At 41.9% G+C, this 15,435-nt stretch overlaps 1 protein-coding gene across 1 annotated transcript; it reads left to right on the top strand.

The window, feature by feature from the left end:
* Nucleotides 1–4,488: 4,488 nt before the first annotated feature.
* heatr3 (HEAT repeat containing 3) lies at nucleotides 4,489–14,247 on the top strand. The gene is made up of 15 exons (XM_062989895.1): nucleotides 4,489–4,633; nucleotides 5,750–5,922; nucleotides 6,208–6,295; nucleotides 6,840–6,943; nucleotides 7,110–7,219; nucleotides 7,453–7,593; nucleotides 7,899–8,209; nucleotides 8,342–8,432; nucleotides 9,053–9,207; nucleotides 10,114–10,196; nucleotides 10,385–10,521; nucleotides 10,685–10,773; nucleotides 10,886–11,029; nucleotides 11,515–11,691; nucleotides 11,770–14,247. Exons 1-15 carry the CDS (start codon nucleotides 4,490–4,492, stop codon nucleotides 11,881–11,883), a joined length of 2,061 nt encoding a protein of 686 aa, XP_062845965.1. The 5' UTR covers nucleotide 4,489; the 3' UTR covers nucleotides 11,884–14,247.
* Nucleotides 14,248–15,435: the final 1,188 nt, after the last annotated feature.

Raw genomic sequence — 15,435 nt, 5'->3', positions numbered from 1 at the left:
TGTGACCAATTTGAATTCAGGCAACTGAGGGTTAAGAGCCTTGCTTAAGGGCCCAACAGGCACACAATATCCATGTGGTTGCTAGGATTAGGGTTAAGAATCAACTTGACCAAACTAATTCATTCATTTATTCATACATTAATTGTCTGTTTTATCAGCGCTTCATCCTGATCAGGGTCGTGGTGGGTTAGATTCACTGGGCATAACAGAGGAAACACCCCGTACAGGTCACCAGTTCATCACAGGACACAAACACTCACACCTAAGGGGACTTTAGCATCTCCAGTTAACCTGACTGCAGGTCTTTGGACTGTGAGAGGAACGTACCAGCTCCACACAGAAAGGACTCGGACCTCTTTACATGGGAATAGAACCGAGGACCTTCTTGCTTTGAGGTGGAAGTGCAATAATAATAATACGCTTCAACTCACTGCTTCTGGGATTCAGGGTTCGAATCCCCAGCGGTGCTATCAGCCGTCGGCGTCTTCATACAGACATGATCGGCTACGTCCGAGGCCCCGCGGTAGTACTGGCGTCCACTCTAGGGTGTGTTACTGCATTGCAGGTAGTGATTCTTAGGAGACCAGAGCCACCACAACCTTGACCAGGATTAAGCCTCAGTAAAACATGAAAATGACTTAATAATGATAATAATAATTTTATCCCAGTGAACTTCAGAAGGCTCTTGTTGGTATCAAATTGCTTCTTGTTCCAAGAATTATTTGTTAACCAACCACTTTGCACGACGTACAGCAGCAGAACATCGAGGCCGAGCTCCTCAAGAATGTTCAGGCCTCCTGCCAACCAACACAACGAGCGTGTCTCCTTTAATTCCCCTCACTGAAAACATGGCATGTAGTGCAGGTCAGCCGGGGGCATGCGGAGCACCCAGGCTCACGGTCAGGCTTTACACTCTAATGGCTTGCAGCGAGGGAGCAAAGTCTACAGGCTTCACATTTTAACCCTCTTTAACTTCATATGGTAGCAGCAGCAGGTAGTTCAGGTACGTGTGCAGGACAGGAGTCTCGATTCACAAAGCTTTCGGCCCCTGTGTTGTATTAAACATTTTAGAAATGTTTAAGTGACCATTCGACTCAGTTTATTCAGACTGACGAGGTGTGAAACAGTTCAGCAGAGTTGGGTTGTTTGCTCCAGTGTGGGGCAACATTGCCATCTAGTGATAAAAGCTGCTTACGTGAACTGATCGTGTTTCTACACATCTTTTATTCTGATTAGGATCAGGTGGGTCTGGTGCCATCCTAAAACAGTCACATTTATTGTGTATTTAATGTATAGCGCTTTTTACAATACTAGTGAGCTGCCTTGCTGCTTTGCTGCCTACTACCTACCGGTTTAGCTGCCTCAGTAGAGTGTAGGATGACGTAAAATACGTCTGTGTAGAGAGGTCACTAGGTTTTCAGACAGACCTGTTGTCTTAAAGCATCTTTACAGAATCCAGGACCGACAGACCAGAAACCTTGAGAGGAACCAGACTCAGCAGGGACCTCCGTCCTCCTTGGATGGCCTGGAGAATCATGTAAATGAATAGAATTTACTGTACTGAAACACTGTATATAAGGCGGGAATACACCCTGGACAGGGCGTCAATCACAACATTCATTCACTCTCTTCTTACACACGGAGGGTATTTACAGCAGCCAGGCCACCTTCTGCATGTATTGCTATGGTAAGTCAAACTCTGAGTAAATCATGGGGTCTTCAAATCTGACGTCGCTGTGCAGCACCCACTCTACCATCTGTGCCACCATACCACCCACTGCTCTTATAATCTCTGAATTAATGTGTTTCAGCCATAACGATTGCTAACGTGTAATAAATAAAGTATATAACTTTCTATAACAATTATATAACTATGCAGCAACAGTTTAAGGAAGGCCATTTCCTGTTCCAGCATGACTGTGACCTTCCTGTGTCCTGCACAGAGACTCGACCACAGCCCCAGTTAACAGCTTTAGAATGAACTGGAACATCAATCAGTGCCCAGCTATACAAATACTCTTTTGATTGAGCAGGCACAAATTCCCACACTCATGCTTCAAAATCTTGTGAGAAGCTTTGTCTGAAAAGATCAGATAAGTGAGTCGCAGAGAAAAATAATAGTAATTAAATAAACTTGTATGCAAACGCCCCCTTGTGGAGGCTTTATGTTACATTTTGTAAACCACAGTGGGACCGGATTGTACAGTAAGGTGCATTGCTTGTGTTGTCTTGGTTGCGTGAAAAATCATGGACAAAATGTGGGTCGTTTGAAAAAAAGTTGACATTAATAGCTCATGGTCTGGTATCCAGATACTTTTGGCCATGAAGCGCTTTAGGATCTAATGTTGAAATCCTCTCTGATAAACCCCCGTGTCTCTGGTTTTACTTTCCACTCCTCTGAAATCTCCCCTGATGTCCGTGCCACAGTGTGTGGTGTGCAGCCGATTTTGAAACACAAATCTGTGGCGAAGTTTGCGCTCCTCCAGTCCTCTCCGGGGACGCTCACAGGGGCCGCCAGCCACGTGCAGAGCCCAGAAAGATCTCTGGGCCGGGTGTACGGGAGGCGATGGGTGTCAGAGATCAGATGTCGGCTCCGGTTAAACATAGCCCCCTCGGGAAACGGCTTCTTTCTTACTCCATTCTGAGCTCAGATAAAAGAGGACAGAAAGAGTTACACGAGTCAGCAGCATAAATTTGTTGTGCAAGCTATCATTATTCAGCACTTAATATCTCAAGCATTTCATTCACTGTAGAGGTCATTAATTATGTGTCACTATTAATAGAGAAACACATGAATCTTCTCTGCTTTTTATTAAAATGTTGAGGCACTTTTGGCTTTTGTTACAGTTACTCTGAAGTGACACAGAAAAACAATTACTCTGTAATCTGCAGTTTTACTGCTGACTGTGCTGTAAGCCTTACAGGGCCAGAAACCAGGATCTGATTTTATTTATCTGTATTACAATCCAATTACTTCTGTATTACAACCCAAACCAGTTCCAAAGATGTTAAAACAGTAAGAGAAAGGTGGAAACATTACAGACACTGTAAATGTATTTAATGTCAACTAAGCTTGTGCAGGGGGCGGCACTGAGGTGCAGTGAGTAGCGCTGTTGTCTCACAGCAAGAAGGTCCTGGGTTTGATTCCCTAGGCCAGATGGCCTGGGTCCTTTTTGTGTAGAGTTTGCATGTTCTCCTCCTGTCCATGTGGTTTCCTCCAAGAGGACTTACAGTTCATAATAGAATTTAAGTCAGGAGCACCCATGCAGCTCCATATCATGATGCTCCCAACTCTGTACTTAACTGTGAGTTTAAAGGCTTTTATTTGTGCTTATTTTTAACAAATGAGTTTTGTGTGTGCTGTAGGAACTGAGCTGATTATGGTGCAGTTTGTTGCTTGCTGTTCATGCTGTTTTTCTGTGACCCTGCAACCTGTTTTTGGTCCTGCAAGCTCCTCAACCTACACACACCTTTTTTCCTTTTACTTTTTTATTGTTATTATTAGGTAACATGTGAATTCCTGCATGGTGCACCTATCCGGGGAAAATCTGTGGTCTCATAAATATTACATTTGTGGATTATTGAAGCAGCTGTAATGACTGGGGTGTTTAATGTGTTTTTGTGGCTCAGTAGCTTTAACATTTCGTCTGTGTTTATTAATTTTGTTCCTGAAAACTTTCAGGAGCTACTTTATCTTTATCATGATTTGTGTTTATTATTATAAAGGCATCATTTCTTAATGTCTAATGTTCCTGTTTATATGTAGAAAGTCAAAAGTCACAGGGCGACATGGTGGCTCGGTGGGTAGCACTGTTGCCTCACAGCAAGAAGGTCCTGGGTTTGATTTCCAGGTGGAGCAGTCTGGGTCCTTTCTCTGTGCATGTTCTCCCTGTGTCTGTGTGGGTTTTCTCCGGGTACTCCGGTTTCCTCCCACAGTCCAAAGACAGGGTTACTGGAGATACTAAAGCCCCCCTAGGTTTGAGTGTGTGTTTCCAGGGTGTTTCCTCCCTTTTGCCCCGTGAATCAGACCCACCACGACCCTGAATAGGTTAAAGCGATGATAAATCAGGCAGTGAATGAATGAATAAAAGTGAAATAACATTGTGTGTAAGTGTGATGTGGATATATGAACTGTAGGTTGATTGATTTAATACAAATGATGTTAAATACTTGTTTTCCTTTCTGTATTTGTATGTTTTTATCTTATATATGTCTAGACACGGACATGTGGACATGTCCACCAGTGTCCAAATGACCCTTGTATTTCTGGAGGTGACTGGACCAAGTGGATGCTCAGCTCGACTGAAATGAACTGCATGAACATCTAGAAGCACTAGATGGACCCAAACTCCACTGAAGTGTGTGTCTGTGACCATGCACGACAGTTCTGGTTCACTTTCCGACTGATCAGTGGTAGGAGCTTCCACATGGCGATCAGTCGCTCCATCGTGATCTAAACCTGATACAGTAAACCATTAAAACCACAGACATGGGAAAAACTAAGAACAACCGGTTTAAACGGCCGAAGTTCACACCGGATGGACTTTCAGCAGCTGCTGTTAAGCATGTGGTAGAAGAGGAGGAGGAGGTGGGGGATGTGAACGAATCTCCACATGCTGAACTGCTCGACAAGGTAAAGCGCTGATCTACACCGCTTTTGCTTGTGTAGTGTTTTTGTCCTACCCGTTTTCCGGAGAAACACCCGCCTGCCTGCTTTTTGATTGGCTAGTAGCTACGCGTGGCAACAGAATCAACGAATGAAATAACAGCAAGGTTGTTTCATTAGCCAATCGCTGCGCAGGAGGCGGGATTTGCCTCAAAACGGTTGGGAAAACAATCTTGGCTTCTAAGCAAAAGTAGAAACTGCGTGTGACATTTCCCCCCTCACAAAAGTGTTTAATTTAAATCAACATGCAAAATAAAACATTAAATATAATTATGTGAAATGACTTTTATACTAAGTAAATCATTTAAACATGTTAGTTAGTTAATGTGGCTATGAAGTCAGTTCACACAGTTCCTATAGCTCTTTTGCTGCTAGCAATATAGGGCCTCTACAAATCTTTATTTGGGCCCCTGTTACTATGAGATCATTAAGCCTTTCTTAACAACTCTTATATTTATTATAAAATAAAGAACAATTTAAACTATGGCAGTAGTTCAGTGGTTATGGCTCTGTTCTGTTAATCATAAACATATTGGAATAGTGAATGTGACATCACAACCCGGCTGGCCACCATATGTCAGTACAAATAATAATGCCAATTTTTTTCATTTACATGTGTAATAAGAAATTGTAATTTGTGAACAGTAGGGACTAGCCCAGCAAATCTGATTCTAATGTCAGAGTAATACGATACAATGGAATTCAATGCAATACAATGGAATGGCAGTCAGTACCAGACCTCACAGCCTTCATGATCTCTGACATCAATGAGTCTTGGCTGCCCAACAACCTGTCGGTGGTTTGTGGCTTTGTTTTTCCCCAGACTTGTTGCTGGGTACTGGCCACAACTACCTGTAAGCACCCCTTGCTGTCTCAGAGATATTTTGATTTCTTTTCATTAGTAATACTGTACATGTTTACGATGGAGACGCTACAGCAGCACAGAACACCAGACTGCACAGCTCTGCTCTGCCAAATTCCACTTCAATCCAAAGTGATCATAAAAGCAATCCACTACAAGAATGGATTTATTTTGTTTGTTTTAAATATCCGTCTGACCTTTTATCTGTTTCTCTCTCTCAGTTGCAGAGTCCCTGTGCAGACGTGCGAGAGTACGCATGTGCCAGCATTTCGCGGGTGGTGCAGCAAAGCCAGACTATACCAAGTTTTCTGCAGAGAGACATAGTGAGGAGGTTAGGACCACTTCTGCTGGACAAGAGCCTGGCCGTCAGAGAGTCTGCTACTGGTGCTCTCAGGTAAAACACACACTGGGAGAGGTTGGTTATCTATACAGAGTGCATTCATTGTCTTTTGCTTAGTGATTCTGGTTGGTCTAAATAAGTGCCTAAACTCGGCAGCCTGAACTCTGGTGTGTGTGAAGATCTTTAGCTCTGCTCTGAGGTCAAATCAAATATCAGCTGCTCAACATGAACTGAACTGTTGTTTTTAAATAACAGCATTTAATCTGGGTTAACCAGCCCTTTACATTTTCATGACAACTTGCTGTTAAGATGACGATAAAGACCTGGCTTTTGTTACAGGAACCTGAGTGCGTGCGGAGGAGCGGAGGTGTGTGAGGCCATGGTGCGACAGGACGTCCTCACTCCTCTCACTGCTCTACTAAAGGAGGTGAGGGTACATTAATATAAATTAACATGCTGGTAGGATTCTTGTATGACTCTACACTACAGCACCTATCTATTGACTGACTGATTACTTTGTTGATCCCTGAAGGGAAGTTGCAGCAGCAGCGTCACAGCAGCAATTCACAAACATCACAGGCATCTCACAAAAACACATCGATGTAGTCCAAGGAAAATAAAGCTGTTACGTAATAGAAAAATAAGATAAAAACCTATCACAAAAAATCTTAAGGAGTAAGTGTAATAGGTGCAGTTTAAAGACATTATGTGTGCAATCTTATGTGAAATGTTATATTGGATGGTAATATAATATTGGTGTAATACAGTGTAATATTGGACACTATTTTTTATGCTTTGAACAGGACCGTCATTTATAAATTTTTACTGACGCAGCGACTTCTGATGTCCAACAGAATCTGAGTTTTGATATTATAGAGATACCTTGCTTTTATTTGTTCTGTTTTATGTGTAAATCTGCCTGCTGTTCAGAACTGTTGTGTTGAGCATGAGCATGCTCTGTGTTCCTGCAGTGTTGTGTTGGGTTCCAGCTGAATTCTAACCAGGAGAAGAAGGAACAGAAGCCCACAGTAGAAGACGTAGCAAATGAAGCTGTGAACTTACTCTGGAACCTCTGGTACACACCTTTAAATGTGGAGGTTTAATAACATACCAGTCAGTGCTTTGCAGTCTGGTTCCTTTTAATGTGCTGTTTTTTTATCTCTTGAGAGTCACAGCACATTAAAGTGTTCTGTATGACGTTGATATTAATATACTCGGATGGTGTGTGTGTGTGTGTGTAGTGAGAACAGCAGTACTGCAGTGACGGTGTTTAACAGAGACAGACTTTTGGATGCTCTGCTGCCGTGTCTTGAAAGACATCAATACAACATCCAGCTCGCAGTATCAGCAGGTAAGACATGCACACACGCGCGCGCACACACACATTGCATTTAGCATTAGGGCGCATTCACATGAGAGGCAGCAAAACCGCTTTTGCGCCGGCTCACGGTGAAATCTGTGTATCCACTTCAAATCTACGTCTCAGTCTTTCAGTGATATAAAGCTGTACTAGCTTCTGTTTAAGTCCTGTGTGTCTGCTGTGACTACGTAAGTGTTTGATTATATATTTGCATGTGTTTACAGCCCACTGCCTGCACACAGTCACCGAGGATAACTCAGACCTGACAGGAAGTGTAAACGGGGCGGTTTTGGAAGCTCTGGAAAACCTCTTGCTTTCCACACACGCCGGCATGGGGCACGTTCTGCTGCGCACGCTGGCTGCAGGTAGAACATAAACAAGCACAACTGCCTCAAAACGTACCTTTGATGTACCTGCTGGATGTGTGGTACCCATAACCATACACAGTGTCCATTATTAATCAAGAGTTCCACTTTTATTTTATATATATGATTTATTTGTTTATAGATATGTAGTTGAAAAGCACTGTGCATATATTTGCTTTAATTTTTGGATATGAAGTACCTCCTGACCCCGCTTTCTAACTCAGGTTTATCACTCAGGCAGAATCTTTTACTGGGGTGAGAAGTGTCTTTGTCTGATCAGGCTAATGCCTCCTCTGCTTTCTCAGGATCAGTGTGGAACCTAAAAAGCTGCCTCTCCTCCACACATCAGGCCGAAGCGATCTCGGCCGTGGTAAAAACTCTGGCCCACAGTCTCGACCTAGACGCAGGAGCACTGATCCCAGATCTGTGGCAAACCCAGTCGAATCGTCTAGCCGGTGCCGGAGGGCAACCGAATCCGGCCGGTATGGAGGAGCAGCGGGTGGAGGGTGCTGTGGAGGCAGAGGAGGAGATGGAGGAGGGAGATGGGGAAGGAAAGATGAAGAAGGGAAAGAGGAACGGGAAGAGGGTGAAAAACGACGTTGCTGAATTTCTGCCTGTAAGTTTGGAACAGTGTGGTTTTCAGTTAGAAGATTAAGGGGTCTTTAACTGTGTGTTGTTATGTAGATTAACGCAGTCTGTTTTTTCTTTATTAATCAGTGTGTGTGTGTGTGTGTGTGTGTGTGTCCAGAGGGATAAACAGGAGTTGCAGGAGGCTGTGGAACTGCTTACAGCGCAGCGAACGTCACTGGAGATCGTCGTCAACATGTGCTGCTCAGATGGTGCGTGACAGACTAATGACACTTCTTTAATAATGGGACTGGCTTTATAGGCCAGTTTGTCTTAAAGTCTTTTAGATTACGTGCCACTGAAGTCAAACATTAACATACACTTGTAAGAGATGTGCATGTAACAGGTGTAGCTCAGTGGTTTGTGTACTGGACTAGTAATCAGGTTGCTGGTTCAAGCCCTATCACCTCCAAATTGCCACTGTTGGGCTCCTGAGCAAGGCACAGTAATGTAGTGGGTAGTGCTGTCGCCTCACAGCAAGAAGAACCTGGGTCCTTTATGTGTGGAGTTTGCATGTTCTCCCTGTGTCCATGTGGGTTTCCTCCAGGTGCTCCGGTTTCCTCCCACCAGTCCAAAGACGTGCAGTCAGGCCAGGTCTGCTCTGTAATGGACTGGCAATCTGTCCAATAAATAGTGTTTCCTGCCTTTCGCTCCTTAAATAAGACCCACTGTGACCCTGACCAGGATAAACTGGTGGTAAAACAGACAATTAGTGAGTTTCTCACTGTTGCTGGAAACCTGGTTGCTAGTCTTGCAGAGCTTTCACTACAGATGTATTAAACACTGGAGAATAGCTGTTCGATACTCTGTGTGTGTGTGTGTGTGTGTACAGAACCCTCAGATGATGAGTGGGAGGAGATGTCGAGCAGTGACGAGAGTGAGACAGGTGCTGATGCTGGAGCAGAAAGCAATTCCAGCTTGTTCTCGCCTCTCTGTCTTTCTGCAGAGCTTCACACAGTGCTGCTGAACTACAATATACCTCAGCTGGTAACACACACACACACACACACACAATCATCCTGTACAGTCTACTACAGAAATCGTTTAGCACTAATGAAATAAAATGATAGAATTCTGCTCTAATGTCAGTCTACAAATGGCAGAATGTGTTTATATGAAATATCTGGTCACACCAGCACCAGATTTGCATTGCTGGGTTTTGGCATGAATACATTTCACAAGACAACATTTGCAAACTTGCTCTTTTGCATTGTTGACTTTTATGGAAATCAGTTTAAGGTTCTCACACACACACACACACACACACGTGTGCATTCATACTGGTATCAGCCGGCTGTTTGCCGGACTGGCTTTATGTCTAAAAGCATCTCTGAGCATCTCTTTCTAGCTGCCTACAAGTAGTATTCGCAGGCTGTGATACACTATGGCCAAAAAAGCTTGCTGTACAAGACCTTTATGTGATCTTTTCAGCTAGGAAAACAGCCACTCCTCTATTTAGACTTCTCACAGGATTTTGAATTAGGTCTGTTTATGAGAATTTGTGCCCATTCAGTCAAAAGATGACTGGCACTGATGTTCCAGAGCTGTTCATTGGGGTTAAGGTTAGGGCTTTGTGCAGGACACTGGAGTTGCTTCATGTCTTTATAGAGTCTGCTTTGTGCACGGAGCACGCTCATGCTGGAACAGGAAAGGGCCTTCCCTAAACTGTTGCAGCAAACTCGGAAGCTTGTAATTGCCTTTATATAATTGATTTATTACACCTGTTAGCAATTGTTGTGGCTGAAACACATGAATTCGATAATTAGAACGGGTTTCCCAATACTGCAGGTGTAAGACGTTTGACCAGAGCTGCCCAAACTTCTGCTTACACCCTTGTGCATACATGAAGTAACCTATTTTTATATGTTAAATGTTGTCTTACTCTCTCTTCAGGTTCTCAAGAAGGCAGAGTTTCCTAGCCAATCTTCACTAGAGATTTGCAGCAAAGACTCAGCATGGAAATGCCTCATTAAAAAGTAAACCTGTATTACTTATTACTTACTTATTTAGTGTAATTACACTGTAAACGTTATTTTAAACCATCTGCTTTAATAATTTAGGAAAGCAAGCGTTGCATTGTCCATTCCTGAGCAACAATGCAGCACATTTAAACCCTTTGTTGGGTCGTATTTCCTGGCGAATAACAAACAAGTCTTTTTGGCAGAATGCAGCGTGTACAGAGTCGGGCGCTGACCTGTCTGCACAACATGCTGGCTGTGATGGATGTGGAGTGTTTGGGTGGAGCAGCAGGGTTACAGGTCGTGGCTCAGCACCTCTCCTCTCTCATCTTCAGCTCAGCAGGTAAGAGATGACAACAGCTGTTGACTTTAAACCAGAACAGGGCAGGGCTTTCCATTGCATCAGCCAATCATGCGTTTTCAGACAGACCCTCAGACAGTCAGTCGTTCCGGTCAGTGAAAGACATAAAGACATGCAAATGATCTCAGCTGACATTTTTTTGCAGAAGTGTTGAAGGAAGAAGAGTTCCTAGAGGCTGTGACCAGTGCCATGCGCTCTCTGCTCCAAATAATGGCTTCCAAAAACATCCCTCAGGTCGGAACACACCCTGCCCCTGTACAGCCGCATGATGTTTACACACTTTTATTAATGTGTAATATCATTTAAATACATCACAGATTTGTGTGTGTGTGTGTCCTGACCACAGTGTATGAGCCCTGAGCAGCTGATGAGGGTTTGTGAGGCAGCAATGCAGTGTGACGTGTTGAGTGTGAGAGTGAACGCTCTGGCCATCCTGGGCATCACAGGAAGTACGCTGGCCAAAGAGAAGGGCAGCGCTGATACACTACAGGTGAAGATGTCAACACAACGTTCAGCCTTGCTTCCCACTCTTATTCTGACCACAGTATCCAAGGGCCAGATGTGATCTCTGGGAGAATAACTATCTGGAAAATGAAACACCCTGAAATGATATAAGAACAGACATTATTCCATATATATATATACATTTACATCTGGACACTCGGGTGTTGTAGTGATCTATTATGCTAGCCCACTGCTGCTGAGATCTGGGGTTGTATTTCTAGTTGCTCTGAGCTCATGATTGGCTCTGTCTATTGGGGTTTGGTGGTGACGAAGCCCTGCAATGGATTGGTGACCCGTTTAGGGTGTTCCTGCCCTGCGCTCAGTGTTTCCCTGTGAAACCAGACCCGCCACAACCCTGATCATGATAAAGCGGTTGATAAAAATGAAATAAAATAAATGTACATTATTTTCTGCTTTGTACAGAGATTTCCTAAAACAGGAAGGTTTTCTAATGCTGTCATTTCTCTGTAGCTGATAGGCACCGCTCTGCTGAACGTAGCATCTAAAGACTCAAACCTGGTGGCGTGCGGAGAGGCGCTGGACGCTCTGTTTGACGTTTTCGCCGACGGCGAGGAGGCTGAAAGAGCGGCACAAAACATCAACCTGCTTGGAGTTTTAAAGACCCTCCAGCCTGCCTTTTCTGCCAAGGTCTTGACTGGTAAAATTTACAGACTTACTGGCACTCCTGGAAACCCCACTCATTTACTGTGTTTGTGTGTGTGACAGATCCGGAAAGAAGGTCGGGGGAGGTACAGTCCAGATCAGCTGTGCGTCCTGGACAACGTCAGAACAAACCTGCGCAGGTTCATCGGCTACCTGGAGTCCCTGCGGAAAAAATAGAACACAGAACAAAAACAAGACACACGGATGTAGAGATTTAGGTTTGGAGTTAAAGCTCCAGTCAGGAATCAGTGAAACTACAAAGCTAGTCTTTGTATTTGCAGCAGCACTACAGTGATCACCAGTACTGACCATTGGGGGCAGTTCTTTCAAATACCAGTACAATATGATCAAATTTGTAGTGGTCCTGCAATTAATAAAGCAATATAATGGGTCAGGAGTTCAAAAATATTGATATAAGTGCATTATTACACCTACTGACCACTTTATTAGGAACAGCCGGACACCTGCTTGTTCATGTGACTATGTAATCAGCCATAAGTGCAATGCATGAAACATCATTTTAATGCCCCACAACCATGTTTACCCCTGTATGCCACAATGTACCATCTCATGTACCAAACAGGGACTTCCAGCATGATAATGAACCAAGTCAAAGCACAAGTTATCTCATACTGGTTCCACAAACATGGCAGTAAGTTCAGTGTCCTTCCAAACAAACACCTTTGGGATCTGTAGAACAGGAGATGTGCAGCGTGAACGTGTAGCTGACTTCTCTCCATAAAAACAAAGGCAGGCCTACTCAGTATAGGTGTGGTGTTCCTAAAAAAGTGACCAGTGGTGGTTTGTACTATAATATATGATGTTAACTAGACTGGAAGGTAAGTTTAAGATGAACGCCTGGTTCAAAACTTGTAATTTTGAAACCCAGGTCTCTGTTTCAGTTTCTTTAGATTCAGCTCAGGAAGCTGCAGTGGCTGGTTTAGTGTGTTCTCCTTCTCAGATCTAGTTTTCCCAGATTACCGTTGTGCAGTAGTACAGACTCAGCTATTATATCTTTTCAGTTCTGATTATAACTTCAGTCCCTCATCTAATACGTGACTGTTTTGGCTATTCCTGATTGGGTTTTGGGAACAAACCCAGAGATTTTTGTAACCCGGCATGTGACCAGATGGGAACATTTTCCTCTTGATCAGGTGAGGGGGATTTCTCCCTTTACATTTGGATGTTTTGTGTTATAGAAATGCTATATTTAATAGGAATATTTAAGTTTCTGAGTTTTAAAAGCCCTTGATCTACCTTTCCATAATACAGTGCTTAAAAAATACTCATTCTTCACTCTCGTTTCACATAAATAAAAGTCACAACCTGGAGAATTTATCTGACTAGGAATAAAATCTTTTATTTTACTTATACTAATTTCTTAGTAAAGAACCATTCAAAAAGAAAACTATAGATAAAAATTGCAATTTATTTACTTACTGTTATTATTTGGTTCATTTTGAGTAAGTCTCTGTTAGTGTTGCTTCTCGTTGTCTTGCTGACTGAAGCTTCCTAACTAGTTTTAGTTTTGTGTTTTTATGCACTTAATTTTCTCACAGATTCTGACCAGAATGGAAGTTGCTGCTGCTAAAAATAATGTCCCCATTACCACATCCTCCTCCTTCATTTAGAGCTACCTGAGTAATGTATTTTGTTAGATTGAAACCTTACGTACCCCTTACGTACTTCCACTTCTGTTTCATAAGACCGGCTGTTTTTTCAGGTTGAATCCTGTTTTATGTCTGCTTATCATTTTGATTTGTGTAAACAATATTTACCATACCTGTAGACCTCAGAAAGAGATGATGCAGACAGTTGATGCACATTTTTTTACACAGATGTTGACAATCAATCAAAATGTTATCAAGGTAATGTGTAAAGTGATTGCCAGCCATACAAAGCTAGTCATACTATGGAATATCAATATTGTAAGTACATTATATTATACAGTACACGCAGTTTATCTCAATCATGTGAAGAAAGTATTTTATTTGGGACACTGAAATATATACAGTTTATGGTTTGGATATACTGTATTTTAGGGCACTGTATTTAGGAAGATTTAGATCGGTTGTTTTTCTGATTTGGTCCTAATTTCTGAAACATTATTTTAATTATAAATAATTATGAATCATGTTCTCATCTAGTAGCATTTGGATATGCAGTGAGGCAGTATTGTATTTATTTTACTTTTTATTTTAAATAACTCCAGTGCATATTTTCATTTGACATTTACCCACAAAAGGTATGCATTCATAAGTATAAATAAATGTTTTACAATTAAGTTACGGTGGGGTTAGATGCCACAATTTACCTAAAATAGTACTTTGTTATAAAGACGTGGTTGTTAAAGCTACAATTTTATCTAATTATTTTGGAAATTTAGGAAGGATTTGGAAAGGAAGTCCTGCAGGTATCTTTACTGTCTTTTGTGTTGAAAGCAGTCTTGTTATTTTGATTTAATGTTTGGGTTTTATTGTTTGTGTTTACGCCTGCTGAAACTTTTATTTTCTAATAAAACTGAATAACTGCTTGAACTGATATTGAGAAGAGTGCAAGTTTTATTTGCAAGGCTTTATATTTAGATAATGACTCACCTACAAACTACACCAATGACATGGAGCCCTGCCCAAAAACACCACACCTATACAATGACATAACAGGTAAACATACAAATACAATTCTAACACAATACTAATATACAACAATGCTGCAATGCACAACGAGAAGTTATGATCATATGAACACATTATATAGAACATAAAATGTTGCAGTGATTTATTTTATGAGCGTTTAAATTGAACAGAAGTCTTAAGTATAGAGTATTTACTCGAGTAGATTTGGTTTAGTTCGCACGGAGTCTGCGCAGTAGAGACTGTGGGGGGGTGGAAGGGGGGTAATAATGGGAGGTGTGGGTGTGTGTTGTAATGGGAATTCCGACTCATTTCAGTGAGTCATGTCAATTTGGTTCAGTTCACTTATTACACTTACAGAGCAAATATTCACTTATTATTATTATTTACATTCATAATATAAAGTGCATTAACAAAGATATGTTCATATATAGGTATATGTTCATTGTATCTATGTGTGTTGTGTGTATGTATATACAATATATATTACATATATATTACACAACATTAAATCTCTATGAACAAAAGATTCAATTTGGTCATTTTTACTGATATAAATTATGTAATTTGTGGAGAACCAAATGACAACAGTCGGTGGAAACAAAACTCATCATAACATATCAGACTGAGAATCAAAGTAAATAATGGAAATCACTGGTTGATTCAATTTGCATGAATGTGTTTGGCCTCCGCCTGCCTGTTTGCATAAACTGTGGTATCTTACAGACTTAACAAACTATGTACAGTCAATTTAAACTGCACCATTGAAACTTTATCCTGGTCAGAGTTCCAACAGGACCAGTTTTACCAGTAAACACTGAGCACAGGAATGCTGGAATGTCCTGGATAGGGCACAATCCATCACAGGGCTTTGACCATCCATCCAGTCATGTGATATCAAAATTAATATGAAGAACCAACTCCAAATTCTGCAGGGTAAGAATGAATAGCTGGTAAAACAAGTCTGTAATGCCAAGAGCGCTCGTCTGCATGTGCACTTTCCAAATAAAATATACAAAAATGCTTCAGTTGTGGGGTGGGGGAGTATTTGTTGATTATTTCTGTCCAATATACTGTAAACTGTAGGGCAGTTGTA

This window comes from Trichomycterus rosablanca, chromosome 27 (assembly GCF_030014385.1).
Source record: "Trichomycterus rosablanca isolate fTriRos1 chromosome 27, fTriRos1.hap1, whole genome shotgun sequence".
Classification (NCBI taxonomy): domain Eukaryota; kingdom Metazoa; phylum Chordata; class Actinopteri; order Siluriformes; family Trichomycteridae; genus Trichomycterus; species Trichomycterus rosablanca.
This window is presented reverse-complemented; position numbering and strand designations above follow the sequence as displayed.